General features: G+C 43.1%; 2 protein-coding genes across 2 annotated transcripts; one reads left to right on the top strand and one right to left on the bottom strand.

Moving 5' to 3' along the window:
- Positions 1-476: 476 nt before the first annotated feature.
- On the bottom strand, positions 477-6,296 carry CTNS (cystinosin, lysosomal cystine transporter). Its single transcript, XM_062507148.1, has 10 exons — positions 6,233-6,296; positions 5,374-5,452; positions 4,727-4,811; positions 4,533-4,636; positions 3,509-3,640; positions 2,695-2,794; positions 2,482-2,601; positions 1,252-1,422; positions 934-1,051; positions 477-607 (listed from the first exon to the last, which is right to left on the bottom strand). Exons 1-10 carry the CDS (start codon positions 6,294-6,296, stop codon positions 477-479), a joined length of 1,104 nt encoding a protein of 367 aa, XP_062363132.1.
- An 885-nt stretch (positions 6,297-7,181) lies between these two features.
- On the top strand, positions 7,182-14,868 carry SHPK (sedoheptulokinase). The gene is made up of 7 exons (XM_062507159.1): positions 7,182-7,352; positions 8,571-8,712; positions 10,583-10,766; positions 11,953-12,105; positions 13,158-13,333; positions 13,454-13,654; positions 14,474-14,868. The coding sequence occupies exons 1-7, from the start codon at positions 7,185-7,187 to the stop codon at positions 14,866-14,868; spliced, it is 1,419 nt and encodes a 472-aa protein (XP_062363143.1). The 5' UTR covers positions 7,182-7,184.
- The last annotated feature ends 1,889 nt before the right edge of the window (positions 14,869-16,757 follow it).

Raw genomic sequence — 16,757 nt, 5'->3', positions numbered from 1 at the left:
GAACTGTGAGCTGTCTGGGGAAGGTCAGAAGCAGCACTTGGGTCCAGACAGTCTTCAGTCATTACTTCAAGATATTATTAAGTGGTTGCTTAAACATGATCTCAGATTTTTTTTGGAAGACAGAACTCTGCTCTTTGTGCTTCACCTCCAATCAGAAAGACACCACTTAGGTCTTTCTCTTCCCTGTGGTTGGTGAAAAAAGAGCAATGTGTTGCTTGGACAGCTCCCACTGAGCTGTGTGTGCAGCTTCAACAGGCACGAGTCTCCCATGTGCAGCTGAGAGCTTGCTGTCCTTAAGGCATCTGGCAGTCAGTGCTTGGCAAAGCAACAGTTTGTGTTCCAGCCCAGAAAGGATCAAGTCAGAGACACAGATCAGAATCAGTATTTCTGGTAACTGGCAGCAAGAATCTTGAAAGCCCTCAGACAAGGTAGGGACAAGTTCAGTTTAAAGTTTTAGTCTCCACAAGTGACATTTGTTATTCACAGGGTTCATACCCTCGTCTCCTGTACAGGCAGTAGTGCTGGGCCATGAAAACAATATCAAAAATGATGGAGAAGACACCCAGGCCAAACTTGGTTGGATCTCCAAAAATTAACCTCCACTCATCTGTCAAACACAAAATTAGAGTTAAGTCTGACTCCTCATGTGTAGTCTTAAGACACTTTAGAGAAGTTCATGTCTATTACCTGGACTGCTCAGACACACCTAAGACTGCCAAGCTAATTAATAACTGTTCCTGTGGTTTCCTCGGATTGCTACTTCATTTTATATCTTGAGGGAACGTGAACAACTTCTTTATCCTTTCTATAAGAACAGCTCCCCACAACACAGCACAAACATTCATCCAAGATAACCTATTGCTTTATATCTGCTTTGTAGTGGGACCTCCCACCCCATTAAGACAGGGTCCAGCACCTCAGTTCCAGGCTTACCATTGTTGTATGACTGCAAAAACATCTGGAGAAGGCTGAAGCTTCCACCAGTGAAGTCCAGGAACACATTTCCAATACTCCATCCCTCAGTACTCTTCCGACGGAAGTTCATGTAGGCCTGGGAGTGTGACAAGAAGTCAGAGTGTCAGGCACAGGCATTTGGGATTGCCTTTCAAGCAGTTTTCACTACAGTTCTACTGGTTTGTCACTATTAATAAATAAACATTGGTGGTTTAATCTCTTCAGACTTTCAAGAGCACACACTGCAGGCTTAGGCTGGCAGGGATATGAAATGCAAGCAGAACAGTTCACATTTACCTGTGGGAAGTATTTTATCAGTGTGACTGCTAACTTAATGTAGGAAAAGCAGAACAAGAACTGCAGCCATGTCATCTTCTCAGCTGCAGCCAGGAACAGTGTTGTGAAGGTGAAGATCCATGCAAGTGCCAGGAGTCCAACAACAGTTTTGGATACTTTTTGACCTGCTCTCTGAAACAGGAACACAGACACATTTTGGCTGGGTCCCACATCCCCAGACTCAAAGACAGTTTGCTCAGGACTGTGCAACACTACAGTCCAAACCTGTTTTACCAGTCAGGCTGGTACCACAGGAGAACTTTAAAATTAAGCAAGTGCTACAGCAACCAGCTGGAGGTTTGCAAGACCTAATGAGCAATATTCATATGAATCATTTAAAACACTGCTGTCCCTGAGCAAGGGGGAATAGTATTCTTGAGAATTTATGGTGAATAATCTGTAACAAATCTCCAAAATTCAATCTGATGAGATCAAGAGTTCCTGTATTTGCAAAAAGCTGAAAATACCATTATGGCAAAAGATTTATGGTTGCTTTCTAATTCTTCACTAGAAAAGTTTTTAGTACATGGCAATGATGACAGATGGGCTGTTACAGTTTTAGGTTTAGCATGACAAAAGGAAGAACCCCAAGAGAGAAACAGCTACCATTTAGAGAAAATTGGCCTGTTCAGATGAGAGGCTTTTACAATGAAAATTAAACAAAGAGCCACCTGACTGGAACAATCAATGGGATTAAGTAAGAACCACTTGACTGTAACAACCAGTCTCACTTGAAAAGGTGTGAATTATGAAAGGGGGTTTACAGGGGTTTTTGGAAAGAAGTTGAAAAAAACTGTGTTTGAATTGCAGGGAGCATCTAACGTCCTACCCTAGCTTGAAGAATGCTCCAAGGAAACCACAAAGCATTTGTGCTGTGAAGAGCTGTAATCTCTGTGCTGACTACAGATCTGTTTGGGAACTTTATGAACTTGGCTGTTTGCCTCAGTTATTTTGAGTCCCTAAGAAGTTTACTTATAAGCTCTGAACATCCATGAGGGTGAAGCAGATAAAGTTAGTGGAGGTGCTGCTAGCTCAGGAAAGCTGAAGGCAGCTGAACTCTGAAGCCTGGCTCCTGGAAAGGCCAGTAGAAGTGCAGTGAATTTGGGATTTTGGAGCTCAACAGGAGTAGGAAGGTGCCCGGCAGAGGGAGCTCTGGCAGAGCCCAGAGGTGAGCCCAGAACCCAGACTCACCTCATAGATGCAGCACTGAATGATGGCGAGGAGACTCAGGGCTACTGCGTGGAGACTGAAGAAAACATCATTGATAGCCACAGGGTTCACCCCACTGGGATAACTGACCAGAAATTCCTCCTAAAGGTAAGAGAAAGCAAAACCAGCCACGTGCATTAATACCCTCTGCACATACCCACCCCTCAGCATGTGTTAACAGAGAATCATGCTCACCTTAATCAAGGGAATCCAGAAGAGCCCAACATTAAACACACTGTATGCTACAAACCCAGTAAGGTTTAATGCTAAATAGTCAAAGCTTAGTCCAACAACACTAGAGAAGGGGGGAGAAAAAAGAGAAACATGCATTAGACAGTTACAGGCAGTTTCAGGGACAAACTGATCCTGGAATGTACTGATTTACAGGCAGTTTCTGGTGTAAGCAAAAGCTTCAGGCATTGTGACCACACAATGCTGTGAGTTCATCAGGAAGCTGGGTGAAATAACAGCTCTCATGGACCAATTTATATCTCTGCTCTTTAACTGCACCCTTCCATGAGCTCAGCCTGTCTGATAAAGCCCTTCCAGCCTGAATCCATAAAACACAAGTGCATCAATGCCAGATCAAATGGTTTCATTTTCACATATGATAATATTCCTACTTCCAGTCACTTAGCTCAAGGGGAGCTGACCTAGTGATGACACTACAAGGAAGTGTCTGAGAAACAGCTCTCAAGGCTGGTAATCTTTGAAAGTGATCACACAGCTGGCTCAGCCAGGTGATTTACATGGCATCAAAAGGAATGGAGAAGTCTCCTCTATCACAAATTCATACTGGATGCCAAATCTTAGGATCAGGTGCTTGTAGGATGCACTAGGTTTCCCTCTAACCTGCATATATAAAAGCTCACTGGGGCTGCAATTATTCAGACCCTACCTTGGCCTTTTCCCCCATCTTTCCATGGATAATTCCCAATAACCAAGATGGATGTAACTGTAGCTATGATTTGCAGAAGTGCTTTAGTGACTTGCAAACACATCTCTTTACCTTTTCCGTCGCCAGTTCTCAAAGAGTTGAGGATAAAAGGAGATGGACCAGGCAAGGAAATAGATCCAGCCAATCACCTCGTCAACGTATCTCACTATAATGCTGTGAATCACTTGAAATTGAATCCTAGGCCTGATGGTTAATGCAAAAAGAATCAGTTAATTCATGCTTTTTTCAGGAGATTTTATCTTGTTCTGCTCTGAGAAAAGACATAGAGTCCAGGTGTTGAGACAAGACAATAAAGATTCGGTTGGGTTCAGCTGAGTTGCTCCCCTTTTAATTTTGTGACCTTGTTATGTTTGGGACACCTCCCACTCCTCAGTCTTTCCTTTCCATCCTTTCACCATGGGAATGTTCCCAAAGGTCTCCTTGTGCCTGTGGCTTGCACTCTCACAGCACAGGGTCTGTTAGGCAAGAGCAGAGCTGCACTCTTCATGCCTCATGATCCTGCTGCCCTGTGAGTGTTCCACGTGCTCACCTCTGCCTTTGCCTCCACTCTCAAAAGCAGAAGCAAAACAAGGAAGTGAAACACGAGTATCCTGTTGCTGTATCTGTATCTGGGCTACAAGTAAATACAATCAATTTCTCCATGTGGCTAGGCTTTTCCTAGGAGGGAGAACTGGCATCTGTGAGGAGAGGGCTCCCCTAACTGCCTGAGTTCCTGATGCACCCCAGGAACTCCAGAACAAATCCTGCACTGTAAGAACAGTATCCCACTGGAGACTGACAACCAAATGCTTCCCAGATCAGAAAAGCTGACATGTAATCTTTATACTTTTGGGAGGCACTATTAAAACCAGACTAAGGAGCCATGAGAAATCAGTCATCTTGTGATTAAATCTAAGTCACCACTCTACTTCTATGCCCTCTATTTATCTGAATACTTGGGGATTTGCTGCAGGGTTAACCCATCTTCTTAACTGCATCCCACTCATGTCCCATTTAACTCCTATGAATAGTTACCACAACTTTTAGGAAGTTACAGGATAGTAAATAGAACAACAAAAAAAACCCAGTTTCTCACCCAGTTAAGTTGGAATTATTGGCATAAAGGTAAACTGTTACTTGTCCCACATCATCTGCTTTCACTTGGAAGTCTGCTTTGGTGTGACCTGCAGGGAACTGTACCTGCAAGGCAGAGCACAGGGAAGAAAGAGGAGTTGCACCATAATAACAGGAGCTTTTAACATAAGGTTACAAGTCTGTTCTGTCACTTACCTCATCAGGAAGTTCAACAATGGTGCTGTGCTTTGAGGAGTGTGTAATGTTAAGACTTATCACCAGTGTCTCATTTAGTGGAGCCCTGAGAAGGCAGAAAAAACAAGTTAGGCTGGTGCCTGAGCTCAGAGGTTGCTTTGGGGCTGCAGGGGAGCATCTGCTCATCTTCTCAGCAATGATCAGCACACACACAACAGAACCTGCCTCATATTCAGAGGAACCAGCACCTAAGTGTGTGAGTATTGCATTAGTTCTTTTATCTGATCCAGTGATGGTTGTATGGGCACATCGTACCTCCCCCTTCTCCAGACACGTGGCAAAGTCACCAAAGGATCCTATCCTATCCTGTCCTTGTGCTCATTACCCTTTGCTGAAACAGGGCAGAAACAAGGCACATGGAGTTGGGGTGATGAAGGACAGAAATTACAGCAGAAAGACAAAACAAAACAAATAAAACATTGCCAAGTGACACAGTCCTGCACAGCTTTCCTGAAGAACTCTACTGAGGATTTGTCTAAGATGTGATCCTTCTAGGAAGTGCAAATTTCTCTTAAGCATCAATTTTTAGAAAGGGAAGAACTATAAATTCACTTATGGAAGACAGCCCATGCTCCAAAGGGAAAGTAAAGCTGCAATCACGATTTTACCTCAGAGAGATAGTGACGTTGGTTGAACTTCCACTTTCTAGAGAAACCACTTCAGGGACTGACAACACAATGGCTCCATCTGTGGGGGGGGGGGGGGGGGGGGGGGAAACACCCACACAAATCTTAATTACTGCGAACAGCTCCTTCAGAAGAACAACCTACATTTTTTTGTGCCATAGACATTTTACCCATTGGTCCCTGCAGTATCAGGTCAATCAGATAAGTACATATGATAAAGAGCAAAGTGGGATCTTATTTCAAGGCAACCAAACAACTTAAAAAGAGAAGTAAATAACTGTCACTTGAACATGTTGCAAGGAAGTAATTTAAATACTTTAAGTGCAACAAAAGTTCATACAAGGGAAAGTTACAGGGTACTGCAAACCCACCCTGGCTCTTGATGTGATGCTCGTGATCTAGGAGTCACAAATGCCCCAAATTTAATATAAAGTTGTTTCTTGGGCAATTAATTCAAACCAAGTACCCAGATGCCCAAGAGAATGTAGATTTACAGAAACAGAGAGAGATAGAGGTTGCACAGGTTGGCATGGACACCTAGGCACTTTTTTTTTTTCTGTTGCCACATATTACACAGTGTTCACAAGAAGTTTTGTGCAGAGACGCTCCCCAGGCAGTATTTAATCTGCAGAAGTGATTTTGGAGCATGAGGTGCACAGCCAGTGCCTCAGTACGGTGCAGGAGCACAAGAAGCCGAGGTAACGTGTGAGAGAAGAGCTAGTGGGAAGCATGGCACAGGTATCCCTGGAGAGATGTAGTGGGATAAATAAAGAGCTGTCCTCTTCCAGCTCTTACTGGTCTGGAGCCCTGTGGGCCCGAGCTGGGCTGACCAAAGACTCACCGCCAGGCCTCAGCAGCGCCAGAGAGAGGCTCAGCAGAGCAGGGAGCAGGTATCGCGTCCTCATGGTGGAAAAGCTGCAGAAAAAGCAGGGAGAAGCTTTCCTCAGCAGCCACACGGCCTCACAGCCCAACCCCTCCGCTGGAAGCCGCGGCAAACAGCTGCCTTCACCAGCCCGGCCGAGGGACGCTCAGCACCCTTCGGAGAGCACCAATCTCCCCGTCCCTCTGTCTGTCCGGCCGCCCCGGGCATATCTTTACCTCAGCGCAGCTCCCGTGACACACCCGTCCCACACCAACGCGCGGGACTACAAATCTCGGCAGCCCCCGCGTCTTCCCCGGACCCCCGCCGCTGGCGCCGCGCTGCGGTGCACGCTGGGACTTGTAGTCCCGCCGCCCTTCTCAGCGGAGGTCCGGCGGAGCGGAGTGCCCGGTGCTTTGGAACGCGCCGCTGCCGAGGCGGGGGTACAAGGGAGCGGGCGGGAGCCCACCTATTTCAGTGCCCAGCACCGTCCCGGTTCTTCCCTTTTCAGCTCTCACGTGAGGCGATCGCCTGTGGACTCCCCGCCCAGCGCCCACCACGCCGCTGCGGCCGCCCCTGGGGGCCATCTTGGGTGTGGCGGAGCGGGTCCGTGAGGGGGATAGGGCTGTGAGCGCGGGGACAAGGCCGTCTGTGCGCCGTGGTGCTTTGGTTTTGATAAAAAGCGTGGTTTAAAGCTGCGCGGGTCAGCTGGGGAAGAGGCGGTTTGTCACTGTCACAGTGGAGGGGTAGTGGCTGAGGGCAGAGAGGCACCTTCAGCCTGAGGGCGAAGTCCAGGTCGCGCTCCTGCCCCGTCCCTGCGAGCCCGCGCTGCGGCACCGGGAGCCGTGTGGGGCTCAGCACGGTGGGTGTTCCGCCTAAACGTGCTGGGTAAGGTGACAGCCATCCATCCATCCATCCATCCATCCATCCCCTCATGGCCGCGGCGGGCGGGCCTGGGCCCACCTGTGTGCTGGGCATTGACCTGGGCACGACGTCGGTGAAGGCAGCGCTGGTGACAGGGACAGAGCGGGGACTGCAGCTGGCACAGAGCTGCTCCAGGGAGACGCAGGCACGCGGCGATAACCTGGGAGCTGCACCGCAGGTAAGGGCTGGCAGGGAGCGCTTAGAGAAATTGCAGGAGACATGGCCTTGCCTTGCGGTGGATGGGTTGTTTGGTACATTGGGCAGAGTCCGGTGGCTTTCCTGGATTGTTTTTGTGCCTAGATTGGCAGCGTGTGTCTGGATATCAAAAAGCAGAATTAAATCACCCCCTGCTCACCGTTCAAGGAAGTCAAGCAGAGCTACTCAACTTAAGGAGGACCCAGGTTTTGAAAAATTGCCTAAGACACTCTAAAGCTATTCTCCCATGAGCCATCACCTTATCTTTGACACTCCCAGTCAGGAAACAGCAAACACTTACCAGCTGGAAGGGTTTTTTATTTGGCACTTCAGTGTGAGGTGTTATCATAACTGGAAACACCCTGTAGAAATAACCAGGAACAAGTACTCCTGTTGAAGATCTTTACATCCATTGTGTTGGTCATTCTCAAAAAAAAAAAAAACCCCAAAAAACAAAACAAAACAAAAAAACCCCAACCAAACAAAAAAACAATGATTAATCAGAATCATAAAAAATGCACACTGTTTCTGATACCAAGGATACCAAACAGGCCAGCCCTCCTCCTGCCAATTTATGTAGCCTAAAGTACCTGTGCATATGGTTCACATTTATTTGTAGACTCTGTTGCAATAGTTTTGTAATCTTCATACTGGTCTGTCACAAAGTAACCTCAACCTTTGAAACTGAGAAAGCTTCTCCTGGGGAGCAGTTCTAGGTGGTTCTAGAAATAGAATATCCAGAAATGGAATATCAGCATCATCAAAATCATCAGTGAGTAAATAGGGAGGAGCTTTAGGAAGAGGTAGGGGGGCTGCACACTGTCAGAACACATGGATAATTCTCTTTGTGAGGAAAATGAGCAGTAGATAAGGTGAATTAATGAAAGCTTGTAGTCAGTGGTCATGAATCTTTTTTAAAGTTATGGTTGAGTGTGGTTATTTAGGAAATTAAAAATTATTTGGCCTTTTGTTTAAGAGGCTTAACTTGCTACCATTGATTTTTGTTTTTGTGGGTTTGTGGGGTTTTCTGCATTTTTTCCTCTCTTTTCTTTTTATAGTTTAGTAGCGAATATTACTCCAATAAATGCTGTTAAACTAAATTAATTCTGTCCTTCACTTCTGACTAAAGCAGCTTTGTTTAATAAATACACTGAGTGAATCCTAGTGGCTTCATTCTCAGGATAATGCTTTGTGATTGCAGGAAATGGAGCAGGATGTCCAGAAAATCATAAAAGCATTGAATGAATGTCTTGTGGCTCTGCCTCAGCAGCAGCTTCAGCAAGTCACCCACGTTGGTATTTCTGGACAAATGCATGGGGTTGTGTTTTGGAAAAGTGATAAAGGTAACATTCATTCTTTAACATTCCTGCTCGGAGTATTATGATGCAGAAAATTGAATTGTATTAAGGAAGTGATTCTGTGATTAAACTGCTGTGTCATTTGGTCTTCTCTAAAACAGGATTAACTGAAGATCTCTTATGTGAATTTTGCTTTTTTTACTGAAATTTCAACTACTCACTATAGTTAATGATAAAGGATTTAGCCTAATGACATCCCTGCAGAGTCAGCACAATTATTAATATGAAGGAAGACTAGCATATTTGTGGCTTGTTAATTGTTTCTGCATCACATGTTATCTGCTGCTATTTGAAAGAACTTCTGCATCATGTGAATAACTTGCAGAGGGGTTTTATTCACCTCTTAAAACCCTTACCTAGATGCTGTCCAGCATCTTAATAACTCTGTTTTTTTCCCCAAAAAATCCCAAGACTTGTGTTTTTTTTTTTCCTAGCAAGTCATACACAGACTGTCATGTTGCATTCATTTTATTGATTATGCTTCCATTAGTAGGAGTTGAGAAAGAGCTCTGGCCAGGATTGTGGATGCTCAGCTGCTTGCCAAGACCTCAGAAACAAAATCAGCAGCAGTGAGGTAGTCATGTGGGGCTTGGTTGTGCAAATACCCAAATAATCCTTGTGACAGTGAGGATATTTGAAGAATCCAGGCTTTGGATTGCCAGCCCTGTGAGACAGGGATGGATTATCTTCTTGGCTAATGCCTTTAAACCTACTGAAGTCTAAGGCTTCCAGAGTGTGGGTCCTTGTCTTCTTTCACTTAATCTACAATGTACTCATCCAGACAAGTTTTATTATAATAGGAGTTATGCAGATTTCCCAAAAGTGTTGGTCACTGCCTGTCAGAAGTTGTCAGGGTCTTAATTGCTTGAGGAGGCACTGTACTATTCATTACTGGCTGTAATTTTACATTAAATACTAAAAATGATTAGAAAGAAAGAAGTCCAAAGGCTGATGGACTGAAGGAGCTGTTGTTGCTTTCCAGCTGTCCCAGGAGCTGCATAACAAAGCCTTGTGAATTCATAGGCACAGATTCTTATGTCATATTGGTAAATATTTTATGTCCTAAAGCCACATGCCACTTTAGTTTCATTTCTATCAAGTGAAAGAGGGTGTTTGCTCTCATTTGTTTTGAGTGGACTAAGTGAATCCAGGACCTTTGGGACACAAATAAAAATTTTAATGGCATCCTTTAGGGTTATATTTATGATAATAATATTTCTTAGAATCCATTTAAAACTAGAAAAGCAAGCCAATTGGAAATTCAGTTCAAACAGATTTGATAGAACAGGGAATTGAGGGAACGAGAAAAAGTCTGTGTTTTATTTTGCATGTTTCTCATGGCACCTCCCAGCCTTCAGGGCTGCTTTTTACTGTTGTGAGTGTGACTTCCAAGTCCTGTATCTAACCCAAGAATTAAGTTTAAGGGGTTTTTTTTGGCTCCAAAGGTGATGCAGCTTTGTGCTGTCCGTCCTGGGCAGTTCATTACTGAGGCAGCATTCTCCAGGTGGTGGTGTGGCACATCCCAGCTGAGGTTTTTATGTGAGAGCTGCCATGCCAGCTCCTCACCTCCCATAACAGACTGTGGGTGGGTTTTTTTGAGGCTCACTTGTTAATTAGGTTGTATCTTCAATATCTCTCTTCAAGAGAAGGAAGGCTTTGGATATGATGCTCTGTGTTACAAAGGGTGATTTGCATTATGATGTTATCCAGGGCTGAAAACTAAAACTAATTTGATTACAGTCTCTACTGGCTCAGTTTCTGATATATTTAACAAATTATCATGTGTGTCCAGAAATGAATGCCAGGCTGTGCTGCAGGGATTCACTGGATTTCTTGGATTCTGCTTTATTTTCAGGTTGCAAGTGGTCAGAGAGTGACACAGGCCCTGCCTTTGAGCCAGACCAGGTCAGCTACCTGGTCACCTGGCAGGATGGTCGCTGCAGCCCCACCTTCCTCACTTCCCTTCCCCTGCCACAGTCCCACGTGAGCCTGGCTACAGGATTTGGGTGTGCCACAATCTACTGGTATTTAAAGAACAGGTACTTTGCTGCTCAAAGGCTGTTTTTCATCTTGCATTTATGTGACAATTAGTATTCTTGTTGCATCTTAGTGCTGCTCCAGGCTGAGGGGCTGTGCTGCTTTGTAATCATAATCTTAATTAAGTAGTCAAAGAATATTTAAAATGGCAGTATTTAATAGAAACTATATGCAATTAAGTATGCAAAAGTCTCTGTCCCCGTGAAAGTACTGCAGATCTCTAATAAAAGGAGAAGCTTTTGACCATACAGGAACAGAAGCTTTAAAGCATCACAGAATAATTCTAGTCTGTAATACTGCTCAGAGGAGCTCTGCTAATGTACTTTGAACACTGTCATTTTGCCTTGTGCTGCTTTGTGGAAAGTACAGGCGTGCCTAAAACAGTAACAAAGTTGCTTGGTCTGGTTGCTGCCAGATGCTAAAACAGAATCTCTAAATCAATTTCAGTTCCTTCCTTCCTCAGACACTGAGACAGATCTTTATGAGGTGATACAAATGCTCTGCTTTGTTGTGGCGTGTTTGCAGAGAAAATAATTTTTCACTTATGACTTGACATGAGCAAGATTTGCTCTTCAGTTTGATCCTTCTCAAAGAGCCAGTTCTTCCTCTGCAATGAATTCAGATTCAATAAATGGGAAAAAATTTATTAGATCTTGTTTTTTTCCACTGTGTGTCCATCAAATATATGGAGCATGGTGTGATCTTTAGAGCTGCATAAGTCATTAGTCCAGCTGCTTTGTTTTGATTCACATTTGGTACATTTCCATTCATATAATTTGTGAATCCCAGTGTGGGAATTTACCTATTTTCCAATAATGCTCCAGGATGAACAAAATGCTGTTTTATTTCACACAATTTCCTGGTAATTTTTTCAATGCTTTGCTTTTGAACCTAGACAGCCCATTCCTTAAAGCTGCCCTCTCTCCATCTTCCATCTGGAGATAAGTATTGCTGCAGCTTGGATAACAAATTCTATTTAAAAAAAAACAAACCAAAACAATAAAACTGCAGGTTGATCACTGAGGTGGCTGTTTGATATTTAAATGGACCCACATGTCTGAAGTTCCCCCTAGAAATAAAAGTTGTCTTCTCTCACTGCCTTAAAGCAAAAACCCCTCTTTGTTTTTTTTGGGTTGTTTTTTTTTTGTTTTGTTTTGTTTTGTTTTTTTCAAACATCTTATTTAAAAGTCCAGATTTTCTGAAGGCTTATGATGCAGCTGGCACCATCCAGGACTACGTGGTTGCCATGTTGTGTGACCTGAAGAAGCCACTCATGTCTATCCAGAATGCTGCCAGCTGGGGATATTTTAACTGCAGAAACAAGAGCTGGAATACTGACATGTAAGTGCTGAGGCTGTTCAGTGGGGTTTGAGCACTGCTTGTGTCAGGCAGTGTGAGTACCTCTGTGGGCCATGACTGTTGATGTACTACACATAAAAAGGGATTGAAAGTTATCCCTAATCAATTGTGGCCTGTACTGAAGAGCTATTGAGAGTTTGCTCTGTTTAAATCTGATAAAATCTGGCACAGTATTTTTAAAAATACCTACAATACAGAGCTGAGAGACTTATCAGTGATTCCAAGCAGTTATCTCCCTTTCTGTGGTGGGGTGGAATGGACAAGTGCAGCCAGTGTTACCTGTGCCATGGTAAACAGTTCTTTGTTCTCTGTAGTTCTTTGAGCTGAGCTTCATAACTTCTAAGACTTACTTGTGATAATACTTAAGAACTATTAAGCTACAGGAAATCTTAGAAGGAATCAGTTTATTTATTTACTTATTCATTTTAATGATTTACTCTTTCAGGACTGAGTGCTAAGGCCATATATATTTCAGGGCTTAGGTTAGGCCAGGACTCCAAGGTGAAAGATCTTCTCATCAAGGTATGAAAGAGTGACAGAAATTTGCATTTTGTTGACTGAACTTTTACTGATGTGATGGTGTTGCTGTAGCACCTGCAGCTGATTGTGTAAGGAGTTTGTTGGACTTAACTCTTCATGATTTTGTTGTGAACTACTAATTGCACGACTACTGAAGTTCTTCAGTACTTAATTGCACTTTTTGCTGTTTCTGTGATTGTCCCTTCACCCTGGACCTACTTGTCTGTATGACATCAGTAGGTTAAACTTGCTGAACATGTACTGTATAATCTCAGGTACTCAGATTGCATAGAAAGGAAAACTATTCTTCCAGACTGGTTTACCCTGCCCACTGGGCTGGACTGCTGCCCCTGTCAAAGACAAAGCTTTCTAAACTGGTGAAGGCATCCATCCATCCATAGAGCCAGCAGCCACAAATGTGTGGTCAGGCTCATCTGTGACTTCAAAGAGTTTTTTTGTAGTATTGCCACACATTCCCAAACTGCTTTATTCCATTAATGTTGTTCTGCTTCCAGACTGGAAAAATCCAGCTTTCCTGTCCACTTGCTTCCAGAGGTGGGAGACCCTGGCAGCATTGCAGGCAGGACAACCCGTGCATGGCATGGAATACCCAAAGGAGCAAAAGTAGGAATTGCTCTGGGAGATTTCCAGTGCTCTGTTTATTCTTGTCTGACTGAGAGGACTGATGCAGGTATGGTCATTTTGGTATCTAATTTGTTTTTCTCATTGTTCTCCTTCAGGGTAGCTTAGTAAAACACTAATTATTTTCTTTTTTTCTCTTTTTTTTTTTTCCTTTTTTGGTGTGTTTTAGTTCTTAATATCAGCACCTCTGCTCAGCTGACCATCTCAATGCCCCTGGGTTTCCAGCCTCCAGAGGCACCAGATCCTTCCTCAGCTGTCACTTATTTTCCCTACTTCGATGGTGACTACTTGGCAGTGGCAGCATCACTCAATGGAGGGAATGTGCTTGCAACGTTTGTGGGAATGGTGGCACAGTGGGCACAAGAGCTGGGTAAGTTATTTCAAGGAGAATGAAAACACAAAACTGAGGTTGATCATCAAGGTAAAAGGAAGCTGAGGTAAAGGGACAAGCCTAAGGCTGTTCCATCATGCCATAAAGGGAACAAGGATGTAATTCCTGGGTCATGCTTCCCAGATCTCTGGAATTTCCTGCTGAAGCTTTTGAACATGCTGGGACAGTCATGCTTGTATTCCATATTCATATTCCCTCTAGGCCATCTTTTGTTTCAAGGACAGAATTATTTTGTGCAAGCTGATTTTTAACAGGCAAGGTTGGCAGATTTGAGGACAACAGCCTCTAATTGTGTGTGGAGTCCTTTGGGTGCATATTTTGCAGCATTCTAATGGATTTTAAGATTCAAACTCATGGAATATATTTTAAGTGTTTTAAGCATGGCATCGACAGGTTTTTAATAATTTCTTGGGTTTTGCACTACAGAAATAAGCTCTGAAATTGTTCTTTCAGTAACATTTGAGGTGAATGTTGCATTCACATGGAATCCAGCCACTGAAGCTGAGCCCTGCTTTAGTCCTTTAAAAATACTGTTTTGTAGAACTTAGTACAAGCAATGAGGAGTAGCTGTTACTGTCAGGAAATGCAGTTGCTGTAATCAGATAAAGGTTTCTGGTATTGCACATTCTGGATACAATTGGGTAGGAGAATTATGGTTCATAGTCTAGGACACACAATTACCTTTGGAAAACAGAAAAATATATCCCATATTTTGCTGAACAGTGTCCATTTTAAGCGTCCACGTGTGAGATACACCAGTCCCTTTCTGATTGGTAACAAGATATTTCCCATCTGCAGGATTTCAGGTTCAGGAATCTGCCATCTACCCAAGGATAATCCAAGCAGCCTTGGCCCAAAAGCACAGCAAGCTCTCAGTCCACCCAACCATATTTGGAGAGAGACACCTTCCTGAGCTGTTGGCATCAGTGAGCAGCATTGGTGCCTCTGAGCTGTCCCTGGGCCATGTCACCAGAGCCCTGTGCCGTGGCCTTGTGGAGAACCTCTGCTCCATGTTACCTGTGCAGCACCTGGAGGAGATGGGGGTGAGGAGGATCCTGGGCAGTGGCAGTGCCCTTGCCAGGAATGAGGTGCTGAGGCAGGAAGTGGAGAGGATTTTTCCATTCCCTGTGCTTTATGGGAAGGATGTGGATGCTGCTGTGGGGGCAGCTATGGTGATGTTCCATAGTAAATAAAGTCATTATTTGGAACGGCCTGAGATGCAGCTTCTGGTTTTTTCCTGTCTCTACAGTGGATTTTTTTCACGTTATTCCACATGCACTCTCACTCATTACAGTGGGACTAAACCCCTGCATTTAATGTCTGCTTCTCCTGCGCATTTTGTTGCTCTGTCATTCCCATTTGTGAAATGAGAAGTAATTAGCACATTAAATTTATCTGAGTGACTGGGAAAGATCCATTAACTTCCTACATAAAAAGACACTTCTTGTGAGGCTCATTTTCCTGGTAGGAAATATGTTGGAAAGGACTGGGAGAGATGAGCTGCTGTCTGTAACTTGGTCTGATGCTTTTGTGCACTCCCTTAAATTTTCCAAGTTTTATCCCCTGTGTTATGCTCTTAGAATTCCTTTCTTCTCCTTGTCTTTATTTTAATGTTAAAACATTTATACTTTTATGTCTACATGTACCTGTCTTTTGCTCAAATGACATTGGGAAACAAGTAAGATGTTTCATGTTATCTGGATACAGTTTCATTCCTAGGAAGCACGTGTTTCCACTGGAATATGGACATGGATTCCTCTCTTGCTCATTAGCAATATCAGGACTGACATTTTTATGGTGAGAAAGCTGTGCAGAGTTCTCAGATCTTAATTACAGATTACAGAAATGGCTTCATTTCCATTCCATGTCATGTTTAGGGGACTGTTGGCATGTTACATAGAAAATGTAGACTAAAGGTATTGGAAAAAGTCTGAATTTATTATATGCTGTTTTCCCTCTTGCATTATTATAAATATAATTTTTATCAGCAGGTCTGCTTTCATTTTTATTGAGTATCAGGAAAGAGCTGATGATGCTGTTGCGTCAAAAGCCATTGCAGCATTTTGGATGCTGCTGAGGGCCTCCCTATTAGTAATCTGCATTTATGCATTAATAAACAGCCTTGTTACTCTGAGTACCACAGATCTAATGAGTATAATTAGTTTGCTATTAAATAGGCAAATATATAATTCTTTTATATATTCATGGGTAGATGTCAAGACTAGAGAGATAGCCACCTTTTGCAAAACAAAAGACAGATAATTTAATTGAATAATTTCCATATTCTACTCAAAATCTCAGGAAGTTGGAGGGTCACTCCCAGCCTAACAGCCTTTGGAAAAGCTGTTTCTCTAGACTAGTTTTTGTCAGAAAGATCTTATGTAAATTATATATTTTGCAATATATGACACAGTTCTGAATTTCTGAGGGTATTGGATACATCCTGAATTGGATAAGTTGGGTTTTATTTCCTCATAACATTAATATTTAGAGTCTGACTGTCATATATATATATATCTATTTGAATAAAACATTGGAGGAACATGAAACACTAAAAATGCTTTGGGACTTACTGGTTCTTCCTCAACTCTGTTCTGAATCAGCTTATTGTTAAAATATTTAACTTTAAATCAGCCAACTAAGAAAGGTGTCCAGAAAGGTGATTGTGGCATATTTTACAAAGTTTTGTAAACTGAGTTAAAATTCAAGAATTGAAACTGTGACCCCCAAAAACAATTGATGTCTGGTAGTTTGGGTGCTGGTTTTTTTTTTTTGCAAACTTGAGTGTATTTACAAAGAGGAAATCTGGAGAAGAATATCCATTACTAAATGCAATTAAAGGGGAGGGAAAAAACAACAGCAACTTACTGCAATTCTTGTAAAGAGCTTTGCTAAACCTCTGGGAATAGAAGCCACTGATGCTTCTGGTTCCAGAATTGTTCTTAATTATCTTATTGCTCTATTCTCTGTTTTTCCAGTGAACTTCTCTTGGTTCTAAAAATCATCACATTTTGCAGACAAATGAAGTGGAGAAGCAAACTCTGAGGGCTTTGCAGTCAAGACACCTTGGAGGAGAAATATC

This window comes from Cinclus cinclus, chromosome 22 (genome assembly GCF_963662255.1).
Source record: "Cinclus cinclus chromosome 22, bCinCin1.1, whole genome shotgun sequence".
Classification (NCBI taxonomy): domain Eukaryota; kingdom Metazoa; phylum Chordata; class Aves; order Passeriformes; family Cinclidae; genus Cinclus; species Cinclus cinclus.
This window is presented reverse-complemented; position numbering and strand designations above follow the sequence as displayed.

Excerpts from the sequence above, each read along its gene's own strand:
- CTNS (XM_062507148.1), bottom strand. The coding sequence starts at position 6,296 with ATGAGGACGCGATACCTGCTCCCTGCTCTGCTGAGCCTCTCTCTGGCG. Across the intron at positions 3,641-4,532 it reads AATAATTCCAACTTAACTGG|GCCTAGGATTCAATTTCAAG; the intron begins GTGAGAAACTGG and ends ATTAACCATCAG. Across the intron at positions 2,795-3,508 it reads GAGAACTGGCGACGGAAAAG|TGTTGTTGGACTAAGCTTTG; the intron begins GTAAAGAGATGT and ends CCCCTTCTCTAG.
- SHPK (XM_062507159.1), top strand. The coding sequence starts at position 7,185 with ATGGCCGCGGCGGGCGGGCCTGGGCCCACCTGTGTGCTGGGCATTGAC. Across the intron at positions 10,767-11,952 it reads TACTGGTATTTAAAGAACAG|TCCAGATTTTCTGAAGGCTT; the intron begins GTACTTTGCTGC and ends CTTATTTAAAAG. Across the intron at positions 13,334-13,453 it reads GACTGAGAGGACTGATGCAG|TTCTTAATATCAGCACCTCT; the intron begins GTATGGTCATTT and ends GGTGTGTTTTAG.